This window comes from Seriola aureovittata, chromosome 22 (genome assembly GCF_021018895.1).
Source record: "Seriola aureovittata isolate HTS-2021-v1 ecotype China chromosome 22, ASM2101889v1, whole genome shotgun sequence".
NCBI lineage: Eukaryota > Metazoa > Chordata > Actinopteri > Carangiformes > Carangidae > Seriola > Seriola aureovittata.
Genome location: NC_079385.1, coordinates 1711491 through 1726492, shown reverse-complemented (window position 1 = coordinate 1726492; position 15002 = coordinate 1711491). Strand labels below are relative to the sequence as shown.

The window sequence follows — 15002 nt, the reverse complement described above, 5'->3', positions numbered from 1 at the left end:
TGCAAGATATTGTCCACCTTTGCTCTAACAGGGAGGAGTCATAACACACACAACCTCCCGAGGCGTTAAGGAAAATGAATTGATTTTACATGGAAGAACAGTGTCTCAGACAGTCTACACAACAGTGTGAACAGTTTTCATAGGTACTATTACTTTGGTAAAAAAGTAGTCCAAATGAAAACTGTTTATAGCAGCTACTGTGAGCAACACAAAGGAACTTCCATCCACCACAGTCAAATATCTGAACCTGGACAAATAAAACTGAAACTATCTTCAGGGCTCGAAGCCACCAGAGGGAAGAGAGTGAAAAGTCTTTTGTAATTTAGGCGTCTTATCCTTCAGTCTTCATCTGTTCCTGTAAATTGTGTATGAATAAAGGTGCCAGTCTTGACAAATTCAGTGGATTATTGAAATATAGTGGTAGTTTACAGACCATATAGTTTTGAATTTAAATGGACCTGGAATTATAGATTTGTTTTCATTTCATCTGAAGACTATTTGTTTTAATAATTCTGTCAGAGTGATTTTATATTTGTACCCTCTGTAAATCTTCCACCATTTCCCAGCCCCACCGCAGCGTCTGCCCTCAATTCACTCAGTGTCTCTCAGCGTGTTTCTCCATGGCCTTTTTCAACCAATAAAACACGCCTCTGTAGTCATTGCTCATCACTTTCAGCGTCAACACACAGCAATTTAATATTGAATTGTGGATATAAAATTCCATTTCCTATCAACCTACTGATGAGCCGTGAGGGAAGGCTCGCTATTGACATCTCTAGCAATCAGTGTAAACTTGAAGCCAGGCTGTGGACATCATGTTGGGTTCCGTGCGGGGCGAGATTAGAAAAAGATGGGATGTAATTCTCTCATAATCTAAATGTTTGTGAGTTTTAGGAAGGATTGGGGCTTTTATGGTACAAGTTTGACCAAGGAGTAAACTGAAGAAGAGATATACGCTCCATGTGAATGCTAGGATCGGAACGTGACCAGTGACTGAGTGAGTGACTTGATTATTTGGACGATTGACTAGAGGAAGAATTACACAGACTATTTGAAGGCAAAGTAAGCCTTAAGTAGTGAGAAGCGACCATTACTGTTGTGGTGGATAAAGAGTTTATCTGATTATCAGATTAATTCAAATTAGCCCTCTGGATTTATAACAAAAATCTGACTAACTATAACTTCTTTCTCAATCTCATCAAACTTTCCACCCAAAAATATTCTAAATGTACAGTTTACCCTTGAAAAATACATTTATTTCAGAGGGAAATATCAAATTTGTACTTCACGACATTTATTTAACAACTATGTAACCAGATTTTATTTTCAGATTAATAATTTCTATTTAAATAACTTTTTTATATAACTCTGAAATAAAAAAACAAAGACAAATAGAACAGAATCACCACCTCATGGTTGTTTCCTCCATCAACCTGCCAAGTGAGTTACAGCATTGAATAATGACCAGAAGTATTTTTACAGAATATTATGATGTCACAGTGAAGTTGACCTTTGATTTTTTCGATATAAAATGTCATCACTTCATTTTATCCTTCTAGATATTTGAGTTAAATTGCGTCATAATTAGTGAATTAATTTGTGAGTTATGGACAAAAACATGTTTTGTGAGGTCCACCAAAATCTAATCACTTCATCTTTGAGTCCAAGTGAATGTTCCAAATTCCCTCAAGGTGGTCTTGAGATACCACATTCAAGAGGCCAAAACTGCATCTCGTGAGGTCATTGTGACCTTTGACCTTTGTCCTCCAAAATCTAAGTGGTTTGTCCTTGAGTCCTAATTAATGTTTGTGCCAAATTAGAAGAAGTTCCTTCAAGGCGTTACTGAGATATCGCGTTCACAAGGCCGATACCGTGTTTTGTGAGGTCACAGTGACCTTGACCTTTGACCTTTGACCACCAAAATCTAATCAGTTTATCCTTAAGTGTGAGTGAATGTTTATGCCAAATTTGAAGAAGTTCCATCAAGGCCTGAGATATTCGTTGACGAGAATGGGATGGACAAACAAACGGACGCACATACAGACGGATGAACAACCCAAAAACAATATATAAAATTATTTCTAAACGATACAAGCCAAACTTTTGGCTTGTGACCTGTTGCAAAAACACATTGTCTGGTTGTAGTCAGTTGAGAACGAATCCAAATGTGTAGCAGAACTGTGTAGTAACAGACCTTGGCGAGTAACATACTGCTTACATCAGCAGCAACACTGCAATAATATCATATATAATTATGTATAAAACAGGTTATAGTTTTATGCAGAATGTGGACTTTTATGTATTTTGCTAATAATACTGATGTACATTCACTGAAGCAGGATTTTGATTACAGGACTATGGAGTATTTCTACAGGAAGAAAAGCATCTGAGTACTGCTTCCACCACTGAGCATACGACAACTGTAACATATGTTCAGTGCATTCACATACGTGTTCACGACGTCCAAATAAGTGGATTAGGCAAGTGGATTAAGCTTAGGTAGTGTTTAAACCTCACTGTCTGTGAAAAGCTGTGACAGCTGATGACATCATGTCACACCTTACCAGTGAAGCTGATAACAAAATGTCCTTCAGTCTACCCGCTGCTCCTCAGTCTGAGACACATAATGTCTCTTTTCCCTGTGTCCCTGCACGACTGGAGCTGCTTACTGTGTGGTCTGACACCTCGCTTGGATGTGGTAATAAATGCCTTGAGTGTAGCATTTGCAATTTAAATCACAGCATCCAGTGAAGAGCTAATATCACACAGGGGTCAAAGGCTAAGGAGCCACTGAAATGATTCATAGCATATCAAAGCAGTGGTTGTCATACTTGAGAGAGTTGTTTAATCTCCTCTAGCCTCATTTAACCCGGCCTCACTCTGAGCTCTTCACATTGCCCGGGCCACAATAAAAAATCTTGGAGATTCAGTAAGTGCTGGAAGAGTGCTTGAAATAGTTTTTTCTGAAATCTGCTCCCTCTACTGCTCTTTACCGGGTGACTCTATGATAATTGGCATCCTGGGTTGTGAATGTGCCGGCCAGAGGTATTATGTTTCATCCCTGGGCTGTTTTGGCAAAGGTAAAAAATGGACTGAGGTCAGCTGGATAATTGGACGAACGTAATTGAAAGGGATAGAGGATTTCAACTAACATCACACAATGAGACTTCAATACTCTCTGTGTCAAATGAAGCTGCAGTCTACACACAGAAAGTTTCCTTTTTAGCGTGTTCATAACAGTTTACTATTAGCTTAACATTAGCGCGCTGCGTTCATGTTAAACAAACTGCTGTGGATCAAGAAGTTGAAAATATAGCCTTTCTTCATGTTTAGATCTTGTGTTTTTCTTTTTCTTTACATCTGATTTTAGCTAAAACTCATTCTGCATCTCAAACCCTTGAAGGTGCAAATGTGGAATTTGCAGCAGACGAAGAAGCCAATTGCAACATGACCCATCATAAAGGGGTGCTATAATTAAAACAAACATGTTTTGGTTTATTTTGCTAGCTCCTTGCAAGTACATTCATGCATTTCTTACATATTTTAGTTCTGCATCTTCTGGTGTAGGCCACACTATACATGAAATCCACTTTTGCAAACTACAGTAGTCCAACAATAGGTGGCAGTTACACTGTTATTCTAATATTTCAGGATTTCATGGTTTAAGCATCAACAAATCTGGCAATGCTGTACAGCGCTGGTATACCAGGTTGGTGCTGTCACACATTTTTGGCTGGACTACAATGGCGGGGCCAGCCCTATAATCTTGAATGTGACTGACTGACTGACTGACTGAGTGATCATATTTCCACCACTGGTCAGCCGAGCCACAGTCTACTGAGCGGCTTTGTTTCGCTGCTGCTCAGGAACTGCAGAGAAGAGGAGGAGCACTTCCAATACACTGATCCTCACCTCCATTACAGCACTCACCTGGGGACCGATATGATCTGAATTTTTAACATTTAAAAATATTTATCCGCACAAACACACACATACACTTAAAATCAACGAAAAGTTATCATCTCTTGACAGTGTAAGCTCCTTATGCAATAGTCATCATAAATATTTTGCTACCTCTAATCTGTACAAATTGAACAGTTAGTATGCAATGAAGTAGAATGAAACAGCTCTATGCATGCATAACTGCATGAATAAACAACTATTTGGTCATTACCATTATATTATTTAATTTGTTCAGGGTTTTGCACATCAAATAATTTGAAATGAATGATACTTCTAGCAGAGCTTTTTTTTTTTGCCAGTTCCTGCTACTTCTACTTGAGTATGCATATTGTGTACTCCACAGCCACATGATTGTCATGGAGTCAGTCAAGTGTGTGTGAGTACACTGGTCCATTCTGATAACAATGCAGTCAGTGAGTATACTGGTACACTTGCACTGGTGCAATTTACCGTGGCACAAAAAACAACAAACAAAGCACAGCTGTAGTACAGTACGTATATTTCAGGGGACAGCAAAGGAGGTGTGGTGGGTGGTGGTGTTCCCTGTCTATGGCCCTTTGCTGCGTGTCATCCTCTCTCTCTCTCTCTCTCTCTCTCTCTCTCTCTGTCTCTCTTTATGACTGTAATAAAGGCAAAAGTCTGAAAAAATAACTTTAAAAAAGAAAGACAATCTCCTCTAACTTTCTCTCTGAGTGATCATGTTGCAGTAAATCCAGCTGAAATTACAGCTCCATCTTTGTTTTATTTATGTGTTTGGTGATTTTGTCAGACGCCATCACAGTTATAAAATAAGGATTTGACCATAGGTCCAGACATATACTAGGTTTAGACCTAGTCTTGATGACATTTTTTAATCATAATACATTCTCCAAATAACACACAATATGCGATGCATATCCCGGATCTGCTGCTGATTTGCTTTAGTGTTATCTTAAATCCACTATGTACTATTTATAATCAATGAGCACTAGATGCAGTGCAGGAGCCAATCACAGTATGAGTAATATTGGATGATTGGACCCATATATACCTGCTTATATATCTATTATATATTGCAATCATCTATATCGGACGATAATTAACAGTCCTATAGAATCTTGTGTCTTTTGCCTAAGGAGGTTAAGATGTGGGAATCGGCAGAAGCTGTGTGCTAAGCTGTAATTGCGTCTGTACAGGATGTGAAATGTTTAGTCCGCCTCTAACCTACTTTTTCCTTCTCTCTCTTCCAGTGCAATGAATCGGTCTGGACAACAGCTGCTACCCACATAGAGGTCACTTTACCTCTATTTGTATTTGCTTTGGTCCAGAGGATGCTGGTAATGTGTCGCGGGCGCAGGAAGTTCCTGGCGGCCTCCCTCGCCCTGGTCTTCATCCCAGCACTCACCTGGCTTTACTTGTCAGTTGGGAGCTTTCAAGGTACGTACATGAGCATTTACAGTAATATTTAGAGCTGATGAAACAACACGTTGGCAGTGAGAAAAACAGCTGGGTGTGTGGCACCAGATCTCAAACACAGAAGGGAAACACATTAACACATCAAGATGTGTTTTATCTGCGATTCCCAGGAGGTCAAGTCCTCCCCCAGTATATGAAAAATATATTTGTAATGATCAGTCATCAAAAGCCTCTAAAGCTAATTTTCTCCACTCTAATTTAATATGAACTGACTCCAAAACACAAGAGAACTCAAGTCAGTGTACATGTCAGTCAGCAACAGCTGTGTTGCTTTTGGCTGCTGTAAACACCGAATTATAACTGCAGCTAGTCCCTCCCCAGCTTTGTTTTTATTGGAAACACATAAATATGCCATAACAAATAGCACTTTGACCTAAAGTGTTAACAGTTTATAAAGAAATGCTATGTGTGTGGCGTTCACAAAGGGGGGGGGGTTCATATTTATTGTTACATATTGTTACAGACATATATTTATTGTTAATGTCCTGACATTAACCGTATCTTGTCAGTAACATGAATGAACTTTTTTTTTTCCTATATTAGAAGAACTAATGATGTCTGCACTCTGCACTGTTTCACCTGTCCTCGAGATTCTCCTCATTGTGAGCTCTCTTTTTAAAATAATCTGTGATTTGAGACATTACTGCAAAAAAAAACAAAAAAAAACAAAAAACCTATATACGATGGGATGTAACGTTAATTTAGGGAAACTTTTCAAGAAGCTGGGTGTGCGTTGATGTAAAAGAGATAATATCCATCTAATTGGCATTACATTATTCATAGCACTTTGAGGATATAACATGAACGAAAATACAGGACAGATTTCTTCCCGTACCGAGACTCAGGTACTAGAATTTTGTCGGGAGGCAGAGGCGTATTATACGGGACGGGCGGCAACCCTATTCACCTGTTCGAAGAGCCGCAAAATCAAGGCGGAAAATCCAGCGCATTCATATTCTTCTTCTGCTTCTTTTGCTTTTCTCTGTGCCTTTAACATCTAAAGTTTTCCCAGAGAGTCTTCAGAAACAAATGTCCTGTAGACAAAGTCACCCTGCCCTCCCCTCTTCCATGCGGAGGTGGTATATTAATGAATTACTGAGGCCTGTCCAAAGTTGATTACTTCCTCCAGACAATATAGTCCTGGAGTTCTTGGAACCATTTTAATGACTTTGACTTGCAGGATTGAAATGCTGCGGTAGTGCCATTATTAATTATGATTAAATTGACAATTTTGACTCGGGGTTGCTGGAGTCCTGGAGACTGTACATGTGAATACTCTCTCATAATGCAATTGTCGCCAAGGTCTGCAAAGTAATTATTAGATTTGGCAGTGAATTCCTGGCAGTGGGGAGTAGTTGCTGGATATGTGATAAGTTGTGAAAGGACCTGGCTGCAGGAGGCGTCAGCTGTAGGTGAAGCCTGAATGTGTGAGACAGGAACAATGTGCTTCAGCTGGCTCACACTCTCTCCCCCTAACACTAACACTCTCTCTCTCTCTCTCTCTCTCTCTCTCTCTGTCTCTCTGTCTTCATCTCTAACCTGTTTTTGTTGCTCTGTCTCCATCTTGACTGTTGTTTTTCCTCCTTCTCACCTCTCTCTCCTCTGTCTCTGCTGTGTTTATCTGTCTGACATACTGAGAGAAATACTGAGTCTCTGGGGTCTTTAGTGTTTTGTCTGGATGAGCTGCACATACAGCAGAGAGAATAAGTACTTATTGATAGAAAAAATACACCATAGGGCTCAGGGCGTGTAGCCACCCTGTTCACAGTCACATTGGTGTGGGGTTGTTTTTCATGGTCTGGGTTTGGGCAGGGTATCGAACCTGAAAACTTCTTTGGTACCAACAGAAATATTCCTTAAGATACTCTAAGGGTTCTGTAGCATTTTGTGAATCCACATATCCCTTTTCTAATCTCTGCTGGTCCTGTTGAAGCAGAAAAACACAGTCACACTGACATAAAGTGATAGTGTGATACAGAGTGCACATTAACCAGACCACAGTTTCATTTTAGTCATCATGGAATTTATATTAATCAGCAATAGCTGACATAATCATCATTTATCAATAATTATCAGTTACTTTAACCAGACAATTTCTACATTGCTCTTTGCTAATAAAAACAGAGCGATACAAGGTTCAGTAAGAGATGAATTAGTGTTGGACTAAATCCAAAATTTTAACCGGCTTTCAGAACTTGTGCTGAACAATTAGTCGAACTATTATGGAAATGTCTATATGGCATAAGTGCAAAATCCACATCTCAGGAGCTGCAGCGTTTTAATGAAGCTAAAATGTGTCACAACAACAAACCAGAAATGAAGCGTCGTGTTGCTACAGAGACGCTCCACAAATGATATTCTCCAGGCATAAAGGAACATGGTTGTTTGTGTTTTGTACACAGACCCCGAGCACACACGCACACACGCACACACACACAAAGACTCACACACTGAAAATACCAGCCACATGCTGTCACGGCTGTTTATTATGTTAAATAGTGAAAAAGAAACATAGTATTTTTTTGGCCATGTTATTGGATAGCACAGCGGAGACAGATATGAAACGCTGGGAGAGAGTATGGGAGTTGAACCGTGTTTGGGACGAACACAGATCTGAGCCGGGGCACTTCCAGACGAAAGGATATACATGTAGTTTTTCATTTACTTGTTTTACACTATAGTTAAGGAAATGACAAACTGAAGTGAGCGCTGCTTGACTGCAATCAGCACAGCGTGTGTTCGCCTGCTGTTGATATGGTTACCGTCACTCAGCACCAGACTTGACATCAGAGACACTTTCTCTCTCTGTGTCACATTGGATTCTCCACCTGTAGGAGACCAGCATCAGGTCTGAGTCTGTTCACTCCAATGGAAGAAGCGAACATGATCACAGATTGGGATTCTTTCACCTGAAATATACACTGATACACAAGCCACAGATCTTCAGAACACTCTGACATTAAAATGGCACTTTTCAGACGGATCAAGAGAAAATGAACTACACACTCTCATTAGATCTCACAGCACACATCTCTTCTCTCTGCCGGTTCTGGTTTCACTGCTGCAGTCGTGCTGCTGACATCACTTTCCAACCACAGACGTTTAGAGGGACCTATACGTGCAACCATGAATTCAAATTTAAAACTGAAATAAAACTTGTATTTCTTTGTGTTATAATACAATTAGTGTATTATCATTAAACAGTTTTGGAGGGAAAACAGAGAGTATTAGACTGATGTGATCTCGTACTGGGTTGATCAGATATAAACAAACGGATAAAAACAAGTGGCAAAATCAGGCACAAATTCCAACTGTATCGAGTTATAATGTGTTTTTGTTGTTGTTTTGACACGAACAAACAATCCTGACCACGCCCACTTAGGAAACAGGAAGTGTTTACCGTTACTTATCATTGGCGCTGCTTGTAATGCTTCATCTTTGTTAAAGAGGATCTTTGATGAAATGTTCCGGTGCAACACTCGCCGGGACCTCTCAAGTGCGCCACGCTGGTTAAACTAAACACAGAGCGAGTCCACCCAGACGCCTCCAGACCCCGAGTCTGAGCTAACTGAAAGACACATTTTAATGGGTGCATTTTTTATTAGGCATTGATTTGAAATAGTCACTAGCTGCTTGGTAAAGTTACTTCTTCGCTAACGTCACAGGTGGCACCTTGGCTGTGTGTGAGTTTATTAGCTAAAGCATAAATTCCAACAATTTCAATATATCAGTGTGATCTTTTTTGTTATCACAGTAAACGTAGCTTGTACATGGACAGTAGTGATTCCAGTTATATCCACAGGGTCGGGACAAAAAAGAACTCTGGGATTAGGAGCAGGTAGGTTGGCGTGTTGAGGTGATTCATCATTAATGTCACATTCTTTATAATGTGAGCAGAGAGGTGGTTCGCTGCTGCTCTGCAGCCGTCAGGTGAATTAATCCAGTGTTCTGACTATCAAATACGCAGACTGACAACTGAGAGTACCGAGCACGGAGTGGCTGATCGGGAGGCACGGGAAGATCCACCCGCTTTGAATCTTTGTCATGGTTTCAACACTGAGGCGGCAGTGGACTGATGATGACTCGTTTTACATGAATGACAGAGTTAAATAAGCAAAAAAAAAAACTGTGTCTGATCATCTCAGAGAAAAGAAGTTAAAATCCAGAAAAATCCAATGCTTCAAGTATCAGCAGTAACTCAGACAACAGACACGAGGAGCAGAGCAGCAGAGTGGATTCAGGACCACAGCTCCCAGTACTGCTCCCAGTGAGTCCAGTTTTAGGGTTAGAGTTACTTAGATTCTAGAGTTTATTCATCAGGAAAATGTATGGATTTGTTTTCTGCTATAATGAGTTAATAAGCTGTTTAAAGACCTCATAGTCTGTGGGATAAGCTCAGATCTACAGAATTTTATGTCGTATGTGATGGTGTCTCCAGCTGGGTTCTGGTTGTCCAGTCCAGGTCCAGTTCAAGTCAAAAGTCCAGGGCTGATCTTTATTCCTACTCCGTCCCTTAATATTAAGAGATAATAAGAAATCCGGACACTAATATCAGAAAACAGAACCGCGGCATGCAGCAGACATCCAGCTATCTACTCTAACTATAAAGCAAGAATCTCTGTCTGTCTCTGTGTGTGTGTGATATTAACAAAGTAAAGACACAACATTTTGATTTTGGGACAGTTCACATTCACTTGATATCATTTTTTTTTCGGGACGGCGGTGAAGTCTGGAGCCCTGCGAGCTAATGATGTGAATCACAGAAGATTCAGAGCGTTTCATGTGAGTCTGCGTCAGCCTGTCAGATAAAATGAGTCAATCAGGGCGCAATCGGAGAAATGGGGTCATCAGGCTCATAGGTCTAACTAATTCTATACTGTATATTTCTATGAATGTATGTTTGGAAAACACGCAAAACATACTCAGGATGTCCGGCAGGCTTTAAAAATTTGTCTGAAAATGAATTAACTTTAGACCAACTTATTAGATATTGTTTGATATAGGGGTTTTATTAATGAACCATTTAGCCGTTAACCGATAATAAGAATTTTGACTGATTAAACAATTAAAAAATATACATATCTGAGAGACAATCCACCCTCATTGGATACTAATCTTCGTGCCTGGTGGGAAGATAATCAGACCACTCAACAAGACTCTATCTGTGCATTCCTGGGACGCCGGTACCATCTGAGCGGGTATTCTTCACCACGGGTCTCACAGTGAACAGACTGACACCAGATTAACCCCACATGTCCGCATGTTGCTATTTTCTGAACAAAAACCAGTAGACAAGCTGTCCGCTATGAACGTTTTCATTTTGTTAAACTGTTTATACATTAGAACGTCTGGCTACTATTTGCTATTTATTTTACATTAGGAAATCTAGGCTATTATGCCGGTTCTGCACATGTAAAAATAAATCCCTTCTTATGGAAAAAAAGAACATTTGTTGTATTGGTATTCCATTCTTAATAGTACATTTTGATCTTGTCGGTTAACAGATAATAGTTGGTTAACGAGCATCGAAAATAATTCAAATCGAGCATCCCTAGTTTTATAGTATATTCTTTAACTTAAAACCTTGGCCAATTAACATGAATACATCAGTTACCTCGGCCAAAACTGTGACTTAATCATGAGTCATCGTGCAACGTCTCTGGTCGTACTCGATGCAGTTTCCATGGGAATGCAGCTGTCAAGGCTTGTGTCGTGTCTTTGAGGCTTTGTCATGTGGAAGTGGGCAGTGTGTTGCAGTGAGTGGCTGTGAGATGCTGCCCATGGAGGCTGGTGTAGTGATCGTTTTGCGTTAGTTGATGTGGGCTTGTATGGGGTGCTTATCCACAGCCAGTGTCTTACCTGCAGTAGGTCCGGGTCAGCACGCTCACAGATTGGAGAAGCAGAACAGTAGCTGAGTGATACACTGCTGTGGAGAGGGACAGCAGAAAAAACGTATTTTAGCTTTACCTGAAAAAAACAAACAAAAAAAAAACATCATCACTTAAGGTGTACGCTATATTTAGAATATTTTCACCGCTTTATCTTATCTTAAACCCACGTGAAATAACCCAAACTGTCCCTTTAAGGTACTTTAAAATGCTAAGTCTGATTGCTGCAATACGCATAAAAAAGACTCCTCGTGGACACGACATTTCAGTGACCTTGAATTTTGACCTTTGTCCACCAAAATCTTAGCAGTTCATCCTTGAGTCCAAGTGAATGTTTGTACCAAATTGGAAGAATTTCCGTCAAGGCGTTACTGAGATATCCTGTCCGGGAGAATGGGTCGGACGAACGTACGTACATATAAACAATATGATATATTTACAATTAAGTAATATAATTATTAGTAATAACATAGTTATTAATAATTACAATTTATAATAAAAATGTTATCCATGCTTCTATCTCACCATATCTGGATTATTGTTCAGTCTGTCTCAGTGGGACAGTTTCCTCACTGGTGTAAGTTCTCCCGGAACAATGCCAAATATTGGTGATGCCAAATTTGAAATGGCTTCCCTTAGGTTACAATGAACAAATGCATTGACACTGGGAATTTTGGCATTCCACTCAAATTTTAATACTATGTGGTCTTTAAACATTGTCATTAAATGACCACTCCAGGGCAGGGAGTCTAACAAGGAATTAGTGAATGAATAAAAAAAAAAAAAGAGTAAATAAATGAGTATTAGCTTGAATTACTCTTGTGCGTCTTAGAAAGCAAATCAAATTTGGCCCCAGAAACTAGATTAGTGAATCTTGTATTCCATTAGAACTGGCAGTAATGGGGTCTGAAAAATGCCAAAAAAATGGTTTATTTTGAATTCATCTTCGCTGCCTTCATGGTGAGTCTTGCTTTTGTAAATGGACAACAGTCTTTCAGATTCATAAGAAAAGAGATTCCCTCTGTTATCCCAGGAGTTCCTGTGTACTCAACATGACTTGGGCCTTTATAAGGCCCCACACAGCTGTCTGGATCACAGAGAACTACATCCTGAAACAATCAAATAATTGATGTCTGAGAGTTTTGTGTTGTTCCTGCAGCCTCTTACTTGGTTAAGCTCTTTTCTCATGCGGCGTGGGGAAAAATCCACGCCCAGAGGTAACCTCCATAGCCTGTGTCAACAAGTCAGGAGTCCATATACAGCTAATTTGATGCATGCCCCCATATATTTTGATGGGTTTGTGTGTGTTATATGTGTAGGTGATTTGGCTACTGTTAGTGTCATATATAGGGGAATGGGAACCTCTGGCTCTGAGATGGTGGTAGGATGTGTACTGTTGATCACAGCTGTTGGCAAAACCTTCAGCATAGGCCTGGAACTTGTTTCATGGTCATGGTAAGAATGATAGCATAAGGGGCAGCTGAGATAGATGAAGAATGACCTCCTCGTGGTGCTCTGCCTCCTAGTTTCAGATTACATCCCTGTTTATCCAGAATCATAGGAAATATGAACAATTTGAAGTCTTAGGTAACAGCTACAAAGTGTTTTGTGAGGTCTTACTGACATTGACCTTTGACCACCAAATTCTAATCAGTTCATACTTGAGTCCAGGTGAATATTTTTTACCAAATTTGAAGAAATTCCATCAAGGAATTACTGAGATATCGTGTCCACAAGAATGGGAAGGACGGACGTACGTACGGACAACCTGAAAACAATATGTCTCCAGCTCTAGCTGTCGCTGGCGTGGAGGCATAAAAATAGATTGGTGGGATGATGTGGCATTCATTTACAGTACCACGTAAAGAATATCTGCTGTGGATGATTTAACATACTGTAAAACAGTTACATCAATATAGCCTTTACCATACTTGAAGTTTTCTTGTTTCTATTTGAGTCACTTTACAATTCCACCAGACCTCGTACTCGTCCCAGTTCTCCCATAATTTAATCACCATCTTTGGAGGTGTAGTGCACTCCACAACACTGTAATTTGAGTCATACAAAACATGACAGTTTCAGGTCTCTGTAACTTGATTTAGCTCAGACACGACAAACAGCTCTCTGCTTCACCATGAGGCTTCACCCTCCAATAGAAACAGTGACTATTTTATTTTATCTTACAGTGGTGGGGGGGGGGCGAGGGAAAAGGATGGCTGTGGGTATCCTCTACATGTTGTCACTACCACACACATTTGTTAATTAAAAAACAAGAGAAGTGCTGCTCTTTAACTGTAAGAGATTCTTAGAGGTCTTCACAGATCCATTCAGTTCCAAGGAACCAAGACCTGACCTGGGATGCGAGTCACTCTTTTCCACCACTGCTGTTAAGGGTTCGACCTGCTCTACATAAAACTAGACTTATACTTTACACCTCAAAAGGCCAATAATATGGACGCCTCCAATCAGCTGATCAGCATTATCATTCCTAGCGCTTTCTCTGTATGGCTAACTCAAGGTCCCCTTATTTTTGATTGTTATATGATCACTCCCTTTGTTTTGTCGCCGACAGTAAGAGCTGGAGACATATTGTTTTTGGGTCGTCCGACCGAATGTACGTACGTCCTTCCGTCCCATTCTCGTGGACACGAAATCTCAGTAACGCCTTGAGGGAACTTCTTCAAATTTGGAACAAACATTCGCTTGGAACACGGTTTTGGCCTTGCGAACGCGATATCTGGAGAACTCAAGGGAATCCCTTCAAATTTGCCACACACACATTCACTTGGACTCAAGGACAAACAGATTAGATTTTGGTGGTCAAAGTCACTGTGACCCCACAAAACACTTTTTAGTCATACTCAAGACTTTGCACTATGGATAAACAGAGATATAACCTGAAACTAGTCTTAGGTGACGGAGGCAGGCAATAAGGCGAATATTCTAGTTTTATAAGGTCTTTGTTTTCTACTCTTTCAGGGCCAATTGTTATTTGGTTTGCTGCAGTACTACCAACTTTTGAAAAATGGCTCTCATTGTGTACCTCTTATCGGTACTTAAGTAGGTAATTTCATAGCATCAAGAAGGATGCCCCTGAAACTTATATTTAAGGTTGGATCTTCTATCATTACTGAGAAAACTAGAACATAAATGATAATAATGAATAATAATCTTTCGAGTTAACTTAAATAGAACTCTCCACTAAAAAATGTAATAGAGGCATTATTTGACCCCAGGCTTCCAGAATGATTGATTGACATTTCCCAACATAGAGTTATCTAGCACAATGTGACAGCACAGAACAGGCTGATGAATGTAGAGGAAATTCAGCAAAGTTGAGATGACTTTTACAATTTTTCATCTGTTCCCTCCAGCAGTTATAAAAACACCATAGGTCTTAGGAGTTCGCTTAATGCTGCAGTTAATCTTCACTTCAGTCTGAAGGACAAAGCATATAATCTGCAGGTGAATTATGTTTTGTTGTAGTTACAGAATTTTACTGTAAGTATGCAGAGCCACATTCTAAAGAAATGAATTTTTAGCCACATCACATGAGCAGCAGGAGTTGAAGTCCTTTCAAAGCAAAGCTCCCCAGTCATAGGGATCAGAAAATTAAGTTGAGATTAATTTAAATTAAATCACAATAAAAAATAATATTTAACTGTAAATCCTTCTTAGTCGGTGAATGAAGTCTAC

The 15002-nt window shown here is 39.8% G+C and overlaps 1 protein-coding gene across 1 annotated transcript in view; it reads left to right on the top strand.

The window, feature by feature from the left end:
* large1 (LARGE xylosyl- and glucuronyltransferase 1) overlaps positions 1–15002 on the top strand; it is a 115891-nt gene that overhangs the window by 22203 nt on the left and 78686 nt on the right. The window contains exon 2 of the mRNA XM_056367687.1: positions 5193–5379. Within this exon, the coding sequence (XP_056223662.1) occupies positions 5274–5379 (106 nt within the window). The 5' untranslated portion in view covers positions 5193–5273. The remainder of the gene's footprint in view (positions 1–5192; positions 5380–15002) is intronic.